The sequence below is a fragment of the Nasonia vitripennis genome, chromosome 5 (genome assembly GCF_009193385.2).
Source record: "Nasonia vitripennis strain AsymCx chromosome 5, Nvit_psr_1.1, whole genome shotgun sequence".
In the NCBI taxonomy this organism is placed as follows: Eukaryota; Metazoa; Arthropoda; class Insecta; order Hymenoptera; family Pteromalidae; genus Nasonia; species Nasonia vitripennis.
In genome coordinates this window covers 14,869,477-14,885,234 of record NC_045761.1, presented here as the reverse complement: position 1 = coordinate 14,885,234, position 15,758 = coordinate 14,869,477, and the positions used below count along the sequence as shown (strand labels likewise).

The window sequence follows — 15,758 nt, the reverse complement described above, 5'->3', positions numbered from 1 at the left end:
CTCGCTCTCCAGCTCCTTTGCCTTGATAATGTCAATAGGAGGTGAGAACAATTCCTCAGTCACGCTTATGTCCTCGTCATGACCCTCGGAGAACACGCTGCTTCCTCTTGCTGGCGTCTTGGGGATAACAGGTCCCGATTTTACTGGTGTCTGTAAGGGCTGGCTTCTAGGGGGGTCATTTTTCCTCTCCTGGCTGTTCTTTACATTCAGTTGTTTCTTGACAGTTTCCTTTAGTGTTGATCTCCGATTAGTTTTGGAGTCCTCACCGCCTGCTTTCTTTGGTGGTGTCCCCATCGCGTCGACAGGAGCAGGGTGTCACGGTGGAGGTTATGTTGCGCAGGTCGTCAGTGCAGCCACTTCACCTGCTGGACCCACTAACAAAAGGCCACGGAGATAACTTACCGAACGTTCACGGCTTACCCTACAGTCGATAAGAGAATAGACTGTTTGACCGACCGTGTTCACACTGTAGTTCTGTATTTCCTCACCAGATGGCCACGCACTTTTTGAGGTTATGTTAGTTTATGCACTCACTTTTTCCGACGATAGCTTGGAATATTTTCCAGATGACACTCTGCTACTTGTTTCCACTTACGCGCGGGTTTTTACCGCACATTTCTATATATAATGTTACACAGGTTCACTTATGTTTGGTACAGCGTCTCTCGAGTAAGGTGCAGCCATGTGGCGCGTGGTCGATTTTGAGGTTAGTTTCACATTTTCTTCTATTACCACGTCCACTTAGAATATATAACAACAATTATTATTACCAGACATGCAGGATCACTCACTTCACTAGTTATGCACTTTCTGGGCCACTCCGGCACTCTTAAGCCACTATTTAGTCACTTTTACACAGAGCCAATGTGCGATCCAACCGCTCCCCTTAAGAGAGTCATAGTTACTCCCGCCGTTTACCCGCGCTTGCTTGAATTTCTTCACGTTGACATTCAGAGCACTGGGCAGAAATCACATTGCGTCATCACCCGCGAGGGCCATCGCAATGCTTTGTTTTAATTAGACAGTCGGATTCCCCTAGTCCGTGCCAGTTCTGAGCTGAGCCCACCGCATTCCTCTTTACCGTCCTCTTGCCGTTCGCACACTCTTCCATACCAACATCCATACTCTCCGTCTCTATAATCTTGCTCACGTCATTTTCACTCCTACTCACACTCACTTTCTTGCTTACACCCTGATTTCCATCCACACTACAGTTCGCACTCTTATCAACCCTATCATTCCTATTATCATTCTCACTCGCACTCGCATTATCACGCCTCTTCCCCTTCTCCTCGGCCTTTCGCTGCTTTCTCGCCGCCTTTGTCTCAACGAGCTCGAAATCCTTTGTTTGTTTCAGGCCCGATGGACTCCGGGAGCGTGAACGCTCTCGCAGGCTGTCAGCAGAGTATACGGAGGAGCGCGTGTCCTCACTATCTCCACCCCCGCCCTTGGAATACTTCCTCAGGAAGTCCTCCCTACTACCTCCTGCCCCCTTACTACGCGTCATTTTCCGAAGCTTTGTTTTAATCGAATCCATCTATTTCGTACGTCCCCTCCCCCAAGCAGACCCGGGGCACCCGCACCGAGCACCATCTATACGACGGTACCCAGCGCATAGCTCACCGTGTCCACCATAAGGAAGGGACTTCTCTATTCGGGACGAGACAACGGTCACTCGAAGCAGTGCGCCCTTACCTCGAGAAGGCAACGCAACCCGAACAAGCCGCCACAGCCAGCCGGGGGGTGGTGGGATCGCGACTCCTCTCCAGGAGCCATGCATCCCATAGCCGCCCACCTAAGCGTAGGATTGGGGGGTTTTATAGAGGACCCCACCTCGCGGACGGGCGGTTAAGCCAAGCCCCCGCTCCCCACACCGCCAACGTACCAACGCCACGCCCTGCGAAGGTTGTTGAAGACGGTGCAAGGTATACGGGCCAAGCGACGGCGCTCATCGCTTGGGACTAGGATCCCCGGGGTTGTCAAGCCCGGTGGCTTCGGTTCCGGCGCTCCGGTTCGCGTTCCCACACTTCTCAGGGTCTCCTTTCCGCTTTCGCGGATCGGTTCCTGAGAGTGGGGTCGGCTAGCCAAAGCACCGGATTCTCCACCACTTCCTGGGTTTGGATCACTTTACACGGCCCCCATGGGCGAGGGTTTGGGATCACGCCCAGTTATAATGTAGATATATATAGCAAGAATGAGTGCTGTGCGAGCGTCAATGAGTAATATGCGAGCACGAATGAGTGATGTGCGAGCACGAATGAATGATGTGCGAGCACGAATGAGTGATGTGCGAGCACGAATGAGTGATGTGCGAGCACGAATGAGTGATGTGCGAGCACGAATGATTAATATGCGAGCGTCAATGAATAATGTGCGAGCAAGAATGAGTGATGTGCGAGCAAGAATGAGAGATGTGCGAGCGTCAATGAGTAATGTGCGAGCACGAATGAGTGATGTGCGAGCAAGAATCAGAGATGTGGGGGGTATACCGAGACTACCGAAATCTCAGGGTTCACTCATCTGCCCTGGCAGAAATGCCACCCGCCCGGGGCTCTTTCGTTCGTAAGATGGTAGATAGTGACATTGATTCTCGTTGATTTAACGTGCGACACCTGCCTTCCGGCTTAATTCACACGGCCCCCATGGGCGAGGGGTTGGAATCACGCCCGAACCAGCGCAACCTGACTAGTGTCATATTGCCGGGAAATTTTCGTCTTTCAGACATCTGTCATACATACACTTCATATACATGGGGATAGCCAACCACGCAAACTTTATCACGGAGGAGGTGATCCCATCGAGCCCTGGTGCCTTCCTTTGCCGCAGTTTGTCTACGGCAAGGTTGACTTCGCTCCATTCATACTCTTCCTCACCTCTGCCATAGTTCGTCACATTCAGCATTTCAGGCATTCTTTCCACATTCGTACCCTCATCACGATGGTAGAAATCTTTCATCAAGACACTCGCACTCTCCATCCATGTCTTCGTGCATCCATCGGGCGTCTTTAGCCCAGCAAGGTCGCTCTTTTTATTCTTGCCGCGGCAGATTCTATACACGCGTCCCCAGGGGTCGTCGTTGGCATCTCTGCCAACGGCCTCCCTCCAATCACGCTCCTTAACTTCACGCATCGAACACTTGTATTCTCTCTCGCATTTTCTATATTCACTCTTGAGGTCAGCCACATTCTCGTCTTGACGGCATCTTGCACGCTGGTACTTTTTTCGGCACCGCTGCACGTCTCTTTTCATACATTCCAGTTCATCCGTCCACCAGACAACCCATTCTCTCCTCATCACTTTCGCTCTCTTCATGCACTCCGTGGAGACTGTTCTACATACATTCAAACAAGCATACATTGCACATTGCATCGCCGAGTTTACCGCATTTCTTGCATACTCATACTCCAGACATTCGTACCACGCAGACGCGGCACGTCTCAATCCCCAGGTTTTCCTTAACACACGCTTCAGCTTTTGCACACCCCTAGCAACCTTATGTTTCATACCCGTTAGATGATCTCTAAAACCCATTCTCTCAGTTACATTCACTCCGAGATATTTGAAGCTGGACACATACTTAATTCTTTTTACCACATCTTCACTTACTCGAATTTTAACACTTCTTCTGCCCGTTTCATATTTTCCTTTCAACAACATACATAAGGTCTTTTCTTCCGACACTTCCACTCCCATTTTCGCACCCCATTTATACACAATCTTCATTTTCTCTTCAATCTTCCTTTCAACATTCGTTCTACTCATTCCCTCCGCAAGTATGACTACATCATCAGCAAACGCACATACATTAACGTCACCATCTAACTCATTTAACATACCATTCATACTGAGGTTCCAGAGCGTTGGGCCTCTAATAGAGCCTTGGGGGCACCCTCTGGATACCTCCTTCCAAATTTCTTCCATACTATTATTCATACATACTAATCTATCTTTAAAATAACTCTCCCACATACCCAGATCATTCCCAGCACATCCACACTCCTCCAAGGTTGCCATGATATTACTCCATAGGAGAAAGTCAAAGGCCCCCTTGAAGTCTACGAACACTCCACAGACATACTTATTTTCAGAGACACTCACACATTCTTTCATTTTTGTCCAGGCGTCCTCGCATGACCGTCCTCTCACAAAACCAAATTGGCAATCATTCCATCTATTATTCATTACTTTCATTAACCTGTCAACCATCATTCTCTCTAAAACCTTCCCTAGGCCGGGTAACAGACTTATTGGTCTGTAAGACCTAGGGGAGGCTTCATCCTTGTCCTCACTTTTTAATAATACTACCACTCTTGCTCTCTTCCATTCATTCGGAAAGTAACATTCACTTAGACAGCTATCATACATCGCTTTCAAGAATCCCGGGATCGCTCTGTACACACGCACTATCATTTCATTCTTAATTCCATCTAACCCCGGAGACTTATGCATCTTCATACGTTTCACAGCCATACTCAATTCATTCCATTCAAACTCATCATTATTCACCTCTCCAGTTACTCTTTGCACCTCCGGATTCGGGATCCCATCATCTGGAGGGAAGAATTCGTCAAGAAGAAATTTGGCGGTTTCAGACCACGATCTCGTGAGACCTCCACCAGCCAACCTTAAGCTTGCAAGCTCTTCCCTCCTTTTTCCATCACAAACTTTTTTCACCTTCCATGGATCCCGATTTCCTTTGAGTCTTACATACTCTCTCCAGTCCTCATTTTTTGCATACTTCATCATTTTTACATATTCACTTTTATACTTTTTCCATTCATTCTTTGTTTCATCCACATGTTCTCCGCCGTCTCTTCTTGCTTTCTGATAACGTTTTCTTAGCTTTTGCACCTTCACTTTCAATTGTTCAAGTTCATCATTCCACCATACAATCTTGATCTCACGGTCACGCAGTCTATCGAAACATTCATCGTTTACTTTACATATCCATTCATTCATTATCTTCACTTTATCTCGCGTGTTTAAATCCAGATACTCACCATATCCATACTCATATGCAGTTTCTCTCATGCTCTTGACATACTTACTCCATACCTTCGGTTTTATTATCCAGCCTATATCAAAACGCCTCTCATTCATATTATCATTCGTACTTCCATCATTCATTACTACGAGGATTGGATTATGATCACTCAGGCTCCAGCTACACATAACAGACCAATCAAACTCAATCACACTATCAAAGCCCCCAGCAAGTGTGATGTCAATATCACTTCTCCCCCTGGGGCCATCAAACTTAAACCATTCACTCGGTTCATTCAGCACATTCACATCCCATTCAGTTCCAAGCACCCATTCCATTAGTTTTTCTCCACGCTTTTCTCTCGGCTTGCCTTCAAACATACGTTTACTGAACCAGAAATCACTCGAAGCATTCGCATCCATACTTACTAAAATTCGTTTACCATTTAAGCTTCTAAATACTCTCTCCAGATACGCTATATCATTCATAATATCTGCGTCGTGCTTGCAGTACAGGGAAATCATAAAGATCTCCCCGTAATTACCATTTACACTAACACATACTCCATTCTCACATACTAAATCTTCAATTAACATACACACACGATTTGGGTCAATTACAACTACTGCAGCCATACCATTCTTACTCCAGAAAACCCTCATGTCCGATGGCAGGCCCAACACCTTGCCATGAGCAAAGTAGGGTTCCTGGAGAAGACACACGTCAATACTCTCACTCACGGCACAATTACCCACATCACTCATAACTTTATAACTACGCTGACAATTCAGCTGTAAGAAGCGCGCTTCCTTACGTGGCATCTTGGAGTGTCCTTTCTCTCATTATCCTCAGTCGGAGCTTATAACCCGGACACTCCGATGATGTCACGGGGTGCCCAGCTGGTAGCCCCTTTCTTGCACAATTTCCACACTTAAACTCAGACACACAGTTTTTGCCATCATGGCCAGTCATACAGCACCTCACACACAACCTTTCACGCTTACATTCGCTCGCCCTATGGCCAAAGTCAAAGCAGTTAAAACACCTATTCACTCTTTCGAACTCATTCACTCTAAAGGACGACCATCCAACATATACTCTTCGCTCGTTTAGTAGCTTCATTTTAACACCTGGACTCACTTCCAAGATCACGTTGCTCACACTTTGTCCTCTCTTCCCGCTTCTGAACACAACTCTAACACTCTTTTTAAACTCTTCTTCACTTACACACCCATTCAAATTCTTTTCAAACAATCCGGTTAGGAAGGTCTGATCAGTCATCTCGTTTGGTACATCGTATACGATGACTCTAGGACCAAACCTCCTAGCCTCCGTTACCTCCAAACCAATTCTCTTAAAGCCCTCATCATCCAGCAATCTTCGACACTCACTCACACTTACGGTTTACACAGCCACACCGTCTTTTACATTTCTTATAGCTTTCACTCTAACATTCACATTTTTACTTATATCATCCATTATCTTCTTTCTCACGTCAGCTCTACTTTCATTTTCCTTCCCCTTGACAATCACCGCGGCCCATTCACAGCATTTGGAGGAGCATTTGATCGTGGCAAAGGTCCATTTCCAAGCAAACTCATGCTTTCTAGTCTTCCTTTCAATCTCTCATTTTCACATGTCAGTCCATTCGTTACCTGCTCTATCTTGCCAAGTTTTTCAAAGACATTAGCACACACATTCTTGTTGACGTTTAGCTGAGACAGCATAAACGAACGAATTTCGTTCGCCAGCTGTCCCACTATTTGGTTCACACCATTCACTTCATTTACACTATTCACACCACTCACTTCATTTATACTATCAACTCCATTCGCTTCATTTACACTGTTCATATCATTTGCACCTTGACTTCTATCACTATTTTCATTTTCATTTGTACCATTATTCACATCCATTTGTTCATTAAGATTCGTAGTCTTTTCATTTCCTACCTGTTTGGTTAACTCTCTTACTCTTTCTTTTTCTCTTAACGCTCTTTCTCTTTCTTTTCTTCTTTCCTCCTGCTCCTTCCTCAACTCTTCTTGGGCCGCCGATCTTTGTTTCTTCCTTTCCTCTTCTCTTTTATTTCTCTCTTCATCACTGCTCCTTTCATCAACATTCTTCCTTTTATTCGCCTTGTTTTTTCCCTTGTTCTTACTTTTCCCCAAGACCTGGGTTTCAAAGTTTCCCAGTAACCCTTCAGTATCGGAATCCACCTTCATGCCTGTTGTTATCATAAAACTATTCAGCAGGTCTCTCTTCTTCTTTTCTTGTTCAGCTTCCTTTTCTTTATTAATTTTCTACCCCGCTAACTCTTGATCGGGACCGAGGTCTTGTAGGTGAGTTAACCCGACTGTTGTTACTAGAGGAAGTGCTTGCGATCATCGACGGTCACACAAACATTCCCGTCTCCTTCTTCTCCAACTCCAGTGTTTTCTCTAACGTTTTGTCCGAGGCTTGGTTTTGGTTTTGCATCATCTGGTTCGTACCGCCCCCCTTATAAGACAAGCCCGTACGGGGCCGTTCAATTCTAGGCACGATCTGTATGTCCACCGGGGCTACGGCCCTACCCCGGTAAGGCGAATACACCCCGCCAGTCGCCACAGCCAACGGGGGTTGGTGGGCTTGGGACTCCTCACCCAGGAGCCATTCATCCCATAGCCACCCACCTGAGCGTAGGATTGGGGGGGTTTTATAGAGGACCCCACCTCGCGGCCAGGCGATTAAGCCAGGTTGCTTAAACCCAGCTACCCCATGCTCCCAGAGTTCAATAATTTATTTAATCAACACCTCGGCACATCGGAGGTAGGCGAACGAAGCGAGTATAAATCAAAAACCAAAGTGCTGAAACCCTGCTACCCTATGCTCCACGTGTTAAGTAATTTATTTAATCAACACCTCGGCACATCGAAGGAAGACGAGCGAAGCGAGTATAAATCAAAAACCAAATTGCTTAAACCCAGCTACCCCATGCTCCCAGAGTTCAATAATTTATTTAATCAACACCTCGGCACATCGGAGGTAGGCGAACGAAGCGAGTATGAATCAAAAACCAAAGTGCTTAAACCCAGCTACCCCATGCCGCTCCCCACACCGTCAACGTACCAACGCCACGCCCTGCGAAGGTTGTTGAAGTCGGTGCAAGGTTTACGGGCCAAGCGACGGCGCTCATCGCTTGGGACTAGGAACCCCAGGGTTGTCAAGCCCGGTGGCTTCCGATCCGGCGCTTCGGTTCGCGTTCCCACACTTCTCAGGGTCTCCTTTCCGCTTTCGCGGATCGGTTCCTGAGAGTGGGGTCGGCTAACCAAAGCACCGGATCCTCCACCACTTCCTGGGTTTGGATCACTTTAGCGGAACAGGAGTTCCCTTGCGCAAACTCCTGAACTCGGGCCCCCTCGGCGCGAAAAGCCAGTGATCGTGAGGGGGGGTAGATAGGGACAGTGGGAATCTCGTTAATCCATTCATGCGCGTCACTAATTAGATGACGAGGCATTTGGCTACTCCTGCGTCTACCACATTACGTGGGACGGACTTTCCGGTTTGATGACGGGTAACAGAGATGACTCGGTCCCAAGTCAGTATATTCAACAGTCAATAATAAAATATTTAAAAGTCAACGATAATAAAATTCTTAGTCAAAACAACTGATATCAAGTCTCAACTGACTTTTGTCCACCATCAGCGCTTTTTCCACTTTGTGTCCTTTTCCAGATTCATAAGCGTTGTCAAGGGAGCCTGCTAGGCTCGGAAAAATTAGTAAAAATAGGGCAAGCAAGCCTGAGTAGACTCGACTAACCATTGAGCTGATCGTAATGTGCCGCCAGTTCTTAACGTCAGCAGGATCTTTGTCTGGCTTCGGCAGAAGGGTTGTTCTGTTCTCTCTCCATACCTTTGGGTAGTAACCCGCTAGCAGGATCGAGTTGAAAAGCTTGGAGAGGGCTATGCTGACTCCTCTTCCTCTCAGGTCGTCCTTCGTTACCCCGTCAGGGCCCGCTGCCGAGTCGTTTTTGATTCGCCTGATTCTGCCCATTATCTCTTGGGGAGTGATCGGAGTGAAGATCCTCGATACGGGTATCGGGTCCTCGGTGCGCCTTGGCGCTTCGATATTAGGTCCGACCCTCCCCCACAGCTCGTTGTACAGAGTCTGTGTCTCCGTTCTACCTGGCGCTTGGCGGCTTTGGAGAATAGACAGGTCATTGGCAATCACTAACCCGGCTAGCTTCATTGGGTTGTTGTTCCAAAGATCTTGGCACCTGGCAAAGGCAAACCGCTTTCGATCAGCGGCCGTGAGACGACGGCGCCGTCGGTTCTTGCGGTGGCCCCTTCGTGGGGGGCCTCTAGCGTTCAATTGAAGGCGATCCTGTTCGTTGTCATCGGAAGGGTGCCGCATAATCTGGATGAGCTGGTCATACAGGGAGTCTAGTCCTATTTCACTCAGCGCATTGTTCCTGACTAGCTCCTGCAGTCCAGTCACCCAGTTCGCGTAACTTCCGGCTTCTTCGCTCGCATTGCAAATCTCCCACCTCATTGGGCCTTTCCAGTCATCTCGAGGAGGTGGTGAGATTGTTGTGCGTTCAACCGAGAGAGATTCTGGGAGTGATATTTCTCCTAATGCGTCGCTGAATTCATCGTCGTCACTGCTATCCTCGATTTGTTCATCGGACCCCACTGCCGGGCTGCACTCTCGATCTTGCTGAGAACTGCTTTCCAGCGCGGGCGCATTGACTTGTTCTGCGGGTGCGCTCCCTCCATTCTCCGGGGGGCCGCTTTCCAACACAGCGCCATCGGTGGCGACCAGCTCTTCCCCCTCAGGGATTTCGCCTTCGTCTACCTCTTCGATGGCCTCGACTCCTTCTGCTGGGCCTTGCGGGCCTCCTCTCCCTCGGAGCGCGGCATAATCCTTTCGCCTCCGGGCGTCCGACACCTGTCTGCCTGTTCTATCCGGGAAATGTTCAGCTATTTTTTCATTGATATTTCGAGCTCCGTGGTATTCGCTCTCTAATTCCCGGATGAACAGCAAGTCTTCGTCGGACCATATAGAAGGCCTACGGCCACTCTTGCCCTTTGGCTTATTGGCCTCTGCCGCGCGCTTATCGTTTCGCACCTCTGGATGGACATGCCTCTCGTGCTGAGAGAGTCCGATTTGCGAGTCAAACGACAAGCTGCAATGCTCACATTTGAACGTCAGATCCTTTGGTTCTTGTCGCCCCTTACAGTGAAGAACATGACAGCTCCACGACCTGAGCGTTGTGCAGCGCCTTTGACAAGCACCGCACACCCAGGTCACGTCGACTGACGGATGTTCTTTATTAATGTGCCTGCTTAGTTCCCAGCTGCCCATGCAGAGAAGTTGGGTACCTCCCTGCAGGCATTTGGGACAGGCCTGTGGGTTTTTCGCTATTGCGACAATCTCCATCGGCTCCGACGTCCGGATAGTTAGAGGCCCGTGTGTCTCTATTTCCTCATCATCGCCGGGCTCGTCAGCCTGTTGGGCATTCCGAGCTCGGCGGGCCGAATTTCGCCGGCGTGTTTGAGCACTTAAGGCAGCCTCCCTTCTTTGGTTGCGACCTTCGCAAGGTTCGGCGTTTAACTCCGCCCCGATTGGAGCTGCTGAGGTCACATCCACAGCTCCCCTCGGCTCCGAGGCAACGTTATTTCCGCTGTCCATTATTAGACTTTCACGGTAGTCACTACCGGGGCGCTTAGTCTTTCGACATGGGCCGCTCCTCACTATGGGATGTGTGGGAGCGAAGGTCTAAGTTCGCCCACACGTATTGCTTTCACCGGCGAAGATCTCCACACGCATTGCTTTGCGGCAGAACTACTTTTGACAATGTCTGCCTACACGCTTTGCTCTACGTGGTGCCGACACGCATTGCTTTTGCGCGATACGCATTGCTTTGCGGTGGAGCGACTCGTGGTAAAGTCGCTCCACACGCATTGCTTTGCAGTAAGCAGGATAAATCCTGGGATGCATGAAGGGAGTTTTTAACGTTCCCCACACGCTTTGCTTTCGTTCCGTAAAAGAAACGAGGTGGAAAAGATTGCAACCATCTTACCGACCACACATTGCTTTGTCAAAGCCCCGCGTGATCGGGTCGGTTATCGCAATTTGAAGAAAAACGCTCAAAGAGCAAAAATCGGAAAACGCTGTAAGGCGTCTTCCGATACCGTTAGATAGTAGATGTTATACCTTTATTCCGTCGACTGACACAGACCTGGAGAAATTCGACGTCGGGTAAACTGCCTGGCCTTTAGCTCCCCACCTCTACGCGTTTAGAGATGGGTAACCGACTCATACGTGGCATTACTGCCGGACGCGCCAGGATCGGCTATTTGGGACTGACTGAACCCATAGTCTAGTCCCTTAAGAGAGTCATAGTTACTCCCACCGTTTACCCGCGCTTGCTTGAATTTCTTCACGTTGACATTCAGAGCACTGGGCAGAAATCACATTGCGCCATCACCCGCGAGGGCCATCGCAATGCTTTGTTTTAATTAGACAGTCGGATTCCCCTAGCCCGTGCCAGTTCTGAGCTGAGCGTTGAATGGCGGCCGAAGAGAACGATCAGGACGGCGTAAACCGCCCCAAAAGCCTCGCAGCAATGAAGATCCGCGGGAGGCCAAGGCACTGTACCGAGCTCGGATCCCAACCCGCCTCCCCCCCCCCCCCCCCGTGAAGGAGGGTCATTCACCTCGCCCAGGCCCGGCACGTCAGCCAGACCCACTTCCCGACCAAGCCCGACGCGCCCCGCTCCTCATAGCCAATCCTTATTCCGAAGTTACGGATCCAATTTGCCGACTTCCCTTACCTACATTAGTCTATCGACTAGAGGCTCTTTACCTTGGAGACCTGCTGCGGATATGGGTACGAACCGGCGCGACACCTCCACGTGGCCCTCTCCTGGATTTTCAAGGTCCGAGGGGAAGATCCGGACACCGCCGCAACTGCGGTGCTCTTCGCGTTCCAAACCCTATCTCCCTGCTAGAGGTTTCCAGGGAACTCGAACGCTTATACAGAAAAGAAAACTCTTCCCGGCTCTCCCGACGGCGTCTCCAGGTCACTTTGGGTTACCCCGACGAACACTCTTACGAAGGCCCGAATTGTATGCGGTTCCGCTGCCGGGTTCCGGAATAGGAACCGGATTCCCCTTCGCCCGACGGGTGTGCACTTTAGTCAAAAATACTTTAGAAACATACACTGTCATTCCCAGGATTTCTCCTAGGGCTTAGGATCGACTGACTCGTGTGCAACGTCTGTTCACACGAAACCCTTCTCCACGTCAGTCCTCCAGGGCCTCGCTGGAGAATTTGCTACTACCACCAAGATCTGCACCGACGGCGGCTCCAGGCAGGCTCACGCCCAGACCCTTCTGCGCACACCGCCGCGACCCTCCTACTCGTCAGGGCTTCATGACGACGAGCATCGCTGCTCGCCGCCCCACTTGCCTCTGACGGCCGAGTATAGGCGCGACGCTTCAGCGCCATTCATTTTCAGGGCTAGTTGCTTCGGCAGGTGAGTTGTTACACACTCCTTAGCGGATTCCGACTTCCATGGCCACCGTCCTGCTGTCTTAACCAACCAACGCCTTTCATGGTATCCCATAAGCGTCGACTTAGGCGCCTTAACTCGGCGTTTGGTTCATCCCACAGCGCCAGTTCTGCTTACCAAAATTGGCCCACTTGGCACTCTGATCCATTGCAATAATCTCGTGGCTTCAACGTTCAAGCAAGCCAGAGATCTCACCCATTTAAAGTTTGAGAATAGGTTGAGGTCGTTTCGGCCCCAAGGCCTCTAATCATTCGCTTTACCAGATGAGACTCGCTCAAGCGAGTGCCAGCTATCCTGAGGGAAACTTCGGAGGGAACCAGCTACTAGATGGTTCGATTAGTCTTTCGCCCCTATACCCAGTTCCGACGATCGATTTGCACGTCAGAATCGCTACGGACCTCCATCAGGGTTTCCCCTGACTTCGTCCTGACCAGGCATAGTTCACCATCTTTCGGGTCCCAACGTGTACGCTCTGGGTGCGCCTCTGCTCGCAATGAGCACGAGACGCCCCGGGAGTGCGGGCTCGCATCGTAACGCGAGCCATCCTCCCTCGGTCGACGCTAGGGCCGACCTTCACTTTCATTGCGCCTTTAGGCTTAACAAGTCCCAATGACTCGCGCACATGTTAGACTCCTTGGTCCGTGTTTCAAGACGGGTCCTGAAAGTACCCAAAGCAGTAGCGTCGCCGACCGGTAAATCCGTTCGAATGTAAGAGCCAGACCGAGGACATCGTTGACTAACGGCCACGCCAAGCGCCCGGCAACGGCACTAGGTCCGTAAATCCGAGCGAGACGAGCCTGCCGACGAGCCAGAACGCACTTAATGCGGCCCAATACCGTTTTATAGCGATCTATACCGCCGGGCAGCCGGCCGGGCAACCGGTGGTCTGCCGCGTGCACGCGTAAACGGGTTTCACGTACTCTTGAACTCTCTCTTCAAAGTTCTTTTCAAATTTCCCTCACGGTACTTGTTCGCTATCGGTCTCGTGGTCATATTTAGCCTTAGATGGAATTTACCACCAACTTAGAGCTGCACTCTCAAGCAACCCGACTCTAAGGAGAGGTCCTCCCACGGCGCGTCCCGGTCACTACGGGCCTGGCACCCTCTACGGGTAAGTGGCCCCATTCAAGATGGACTTGGACGCGGTCCGACGCCGCGGGGAGAATTGGACCCTCCCTTTCTTTTATGCGAACGAACACGTGCAAAAGTCAGCGAGAGCTTGATACACAAGAGCAACAGATCTCGTCGGTCCGCCCGGCGCAACACCACAAAATAATATTGCGGTGCGCGCAAGAGCTCCGGGACTCGACGGACGTCACTCTCGCGCCTTATACGCGTTCGAGTGCTTTGTGCTTTGCACATACGCACGCAAGCACGATGTGCGTGCGTGCGCCGTCGTCGCTGCGTTCAAAAGAAAAACACCATTATTTCGAGCGACGCCGCAAACAAAGCGCGTTATCACTCGTTAAAGCGAAACGCGCCTCGGCGACGAACGCTCAGGCTATCGCTTGAAAGAGAGAGAGAAGACTCAGCACCAACAAGCAGTCTGGTTTTTTTTTGTTGAACGATCCTCAGCCAGGCGTGGTCCGGGAATCGTATCCGAGGACCGCAATGTGCGTTCGAAATGTCGATGTTCATGTGTCCTGCAGTTCACAAGTTGACGCGCAATTAGCTGCGTTCTTCATCGACCCACGAGCCAAGTGATCCACCGTTCAGGTTAATCAATTGTAAAATTTTTGCCCCGATGAAATAATAAAATTTCAACGAGTCAAACTTGTTTTTTGTTAGAAATCCTTAACGAGCCGGGATCCGAAAATCCCGAACTACACAGGGGGTGACGAAACTCGAGGCTCCGTCGGCCTTACTCGCACGCAAGCGCGCGAGTTCGGCGTTGCGCCGGAGCGACGCGGTGCTTCGACTAAACGGGCGAAAATTCATTTAAAAACCTAGCCCCTCCCGCGAAAAGCGGTAGGTATCAAAGGTTGCCAACTGCGAAGCTCCGCGCCGGAGAACTGCTGACACCGCTTTTATAAAAGCTTGCGCGCGCGGTGTGTTGTGTCTCTCTATTAATTTTCGTTCGATTCTCCCCGTTTATAATTTTATCTATCTCTCACACAAGTTTTTCTTTCACGTCTTTCGTACGCGTATTTGCAATTGATTGTCCATCGCCCGTAACTAAACAGCTTAAAGAGATGCTCCAGCACGCGTCTGCCAGTGCATCCCGATGCGACAATCCACGCGACGACGGCTACGGCCTGAAGGGCCGCCTGCCGGCGCTACTTATTTCTCGTGAGTGAGAAAGAAAGATAAACAAAGCAGAGAAAGAGAAACCACCTTGCGGCACTTTTACGCAGCACAACTGCTCTCGGCAAAAAATACGCTTTCGAACAAAATTTACATGTATCTTAAAATAAAAATACATGTTTTTGTGTGTTTGTGTCAATACGTTGCGTGTTTCAAGCGCTAACGTTTATGATCCTTCCGCAGGTTCACCTACGGAAACCTTGTTACGACTTTTACTTCCTCTAAATGATCAAGTTTGGTCATCTTCCCGGCACAATCGGCAACGTAAAATTACATTGCCGCGCACCAGTCCGAAGACCTCACTAAATCATTCAATCGGTAGTAGCGACGGGAGGTGTGTACAAAGGGCAGGGACGTAATCAACGCGAGCTTATGACTCGCGCTTACTGGGAATTCCTCGTTCATGGGGAATAATTGCAAGCCCCAATCCCTAGCACGAAGGAGGTTCAGCGGGTTACCCGGGCCTTTCGGTCAGGGAGGACATGCTGATTCCTTCAGTGTAGCGCGCGTGCGGCCCAGAACATCTAAGGGCATCACAGACCTGTTATTGCTCAATCTCGTGCGGCTAGACGCCGCCTGTCCCTCTAAGAAGATTTGTTTGTACGTCGGTAGTAAAAACCACCCGACCGAAGCCGGGGGCCTTCGAGATACCAGAAGGTACGCCTATTTAGCAGGCTAGAGTCTCGTTCGTTATCGGAATTAACCAGACAAATCGCTCCACCAACTAAGAACGGCCATGCACCACCACCCACCGAATCAAGAAAGAGCCATCAATCTGTCAATCCTTGTCCGGTGTCCGGGCCTGGTGAGGTTTCCCGTATTGAGTCAAATTAAGCCGCAGGCTCCTCTCCTGGTGGTGCCCTTCCGCCAATTCCTTTAAGTTTCAGCTTTGCAACCATACTTCCCCCGGAACCCAAA

At 49.9% G+C, this 15,758-nt stretch overlaps 1 protein-coding gene and 1 non-coding gene across 2 annotated transcripts; both read right to left on the bottom strand.

Annotated features, from left to right (window-relative positions):
* Nucleotides 1-8,615: 8,615 nt before the first annotated feature.
* On the bottom strand, nucleotides 8,616-10,652 carry LOC116417833. Its single transcript, XM_031932961.1, has one exon. The coding sequence runs from the start codon at nucleotides 10,650-10,652 to the stop codon at nucleotides 8,616-8,618; it is 2,037 nt and encodes a 678-aa protein (XP_031788821.1).
* Nucleotides 10,653-14,101: 3,449 nt separating this feature from the next.
* LOC116417851 lies at nucleotides 14,102-14,256 on the bottom strand. Its single transcript, XR_004228087.1, has one exon. It is a non-coding gene; the product is annotated as a 5.8S ribosomal RNA (ribosomal RNA).
* Between the last annotated feature and the right edge of the window lie 1,502 nt (nucleotides 14,257-15,758).

Excerpts from the sequence above, each read along its gene's own strand:
- LOC116417833 (XM_031932961.1), bottom strand. The coding sequence starts at position 10,652 with ATGGACAGCGGAAATAACGTTGCCTCGGAGCCGAGGGGAGCTGTGGAT.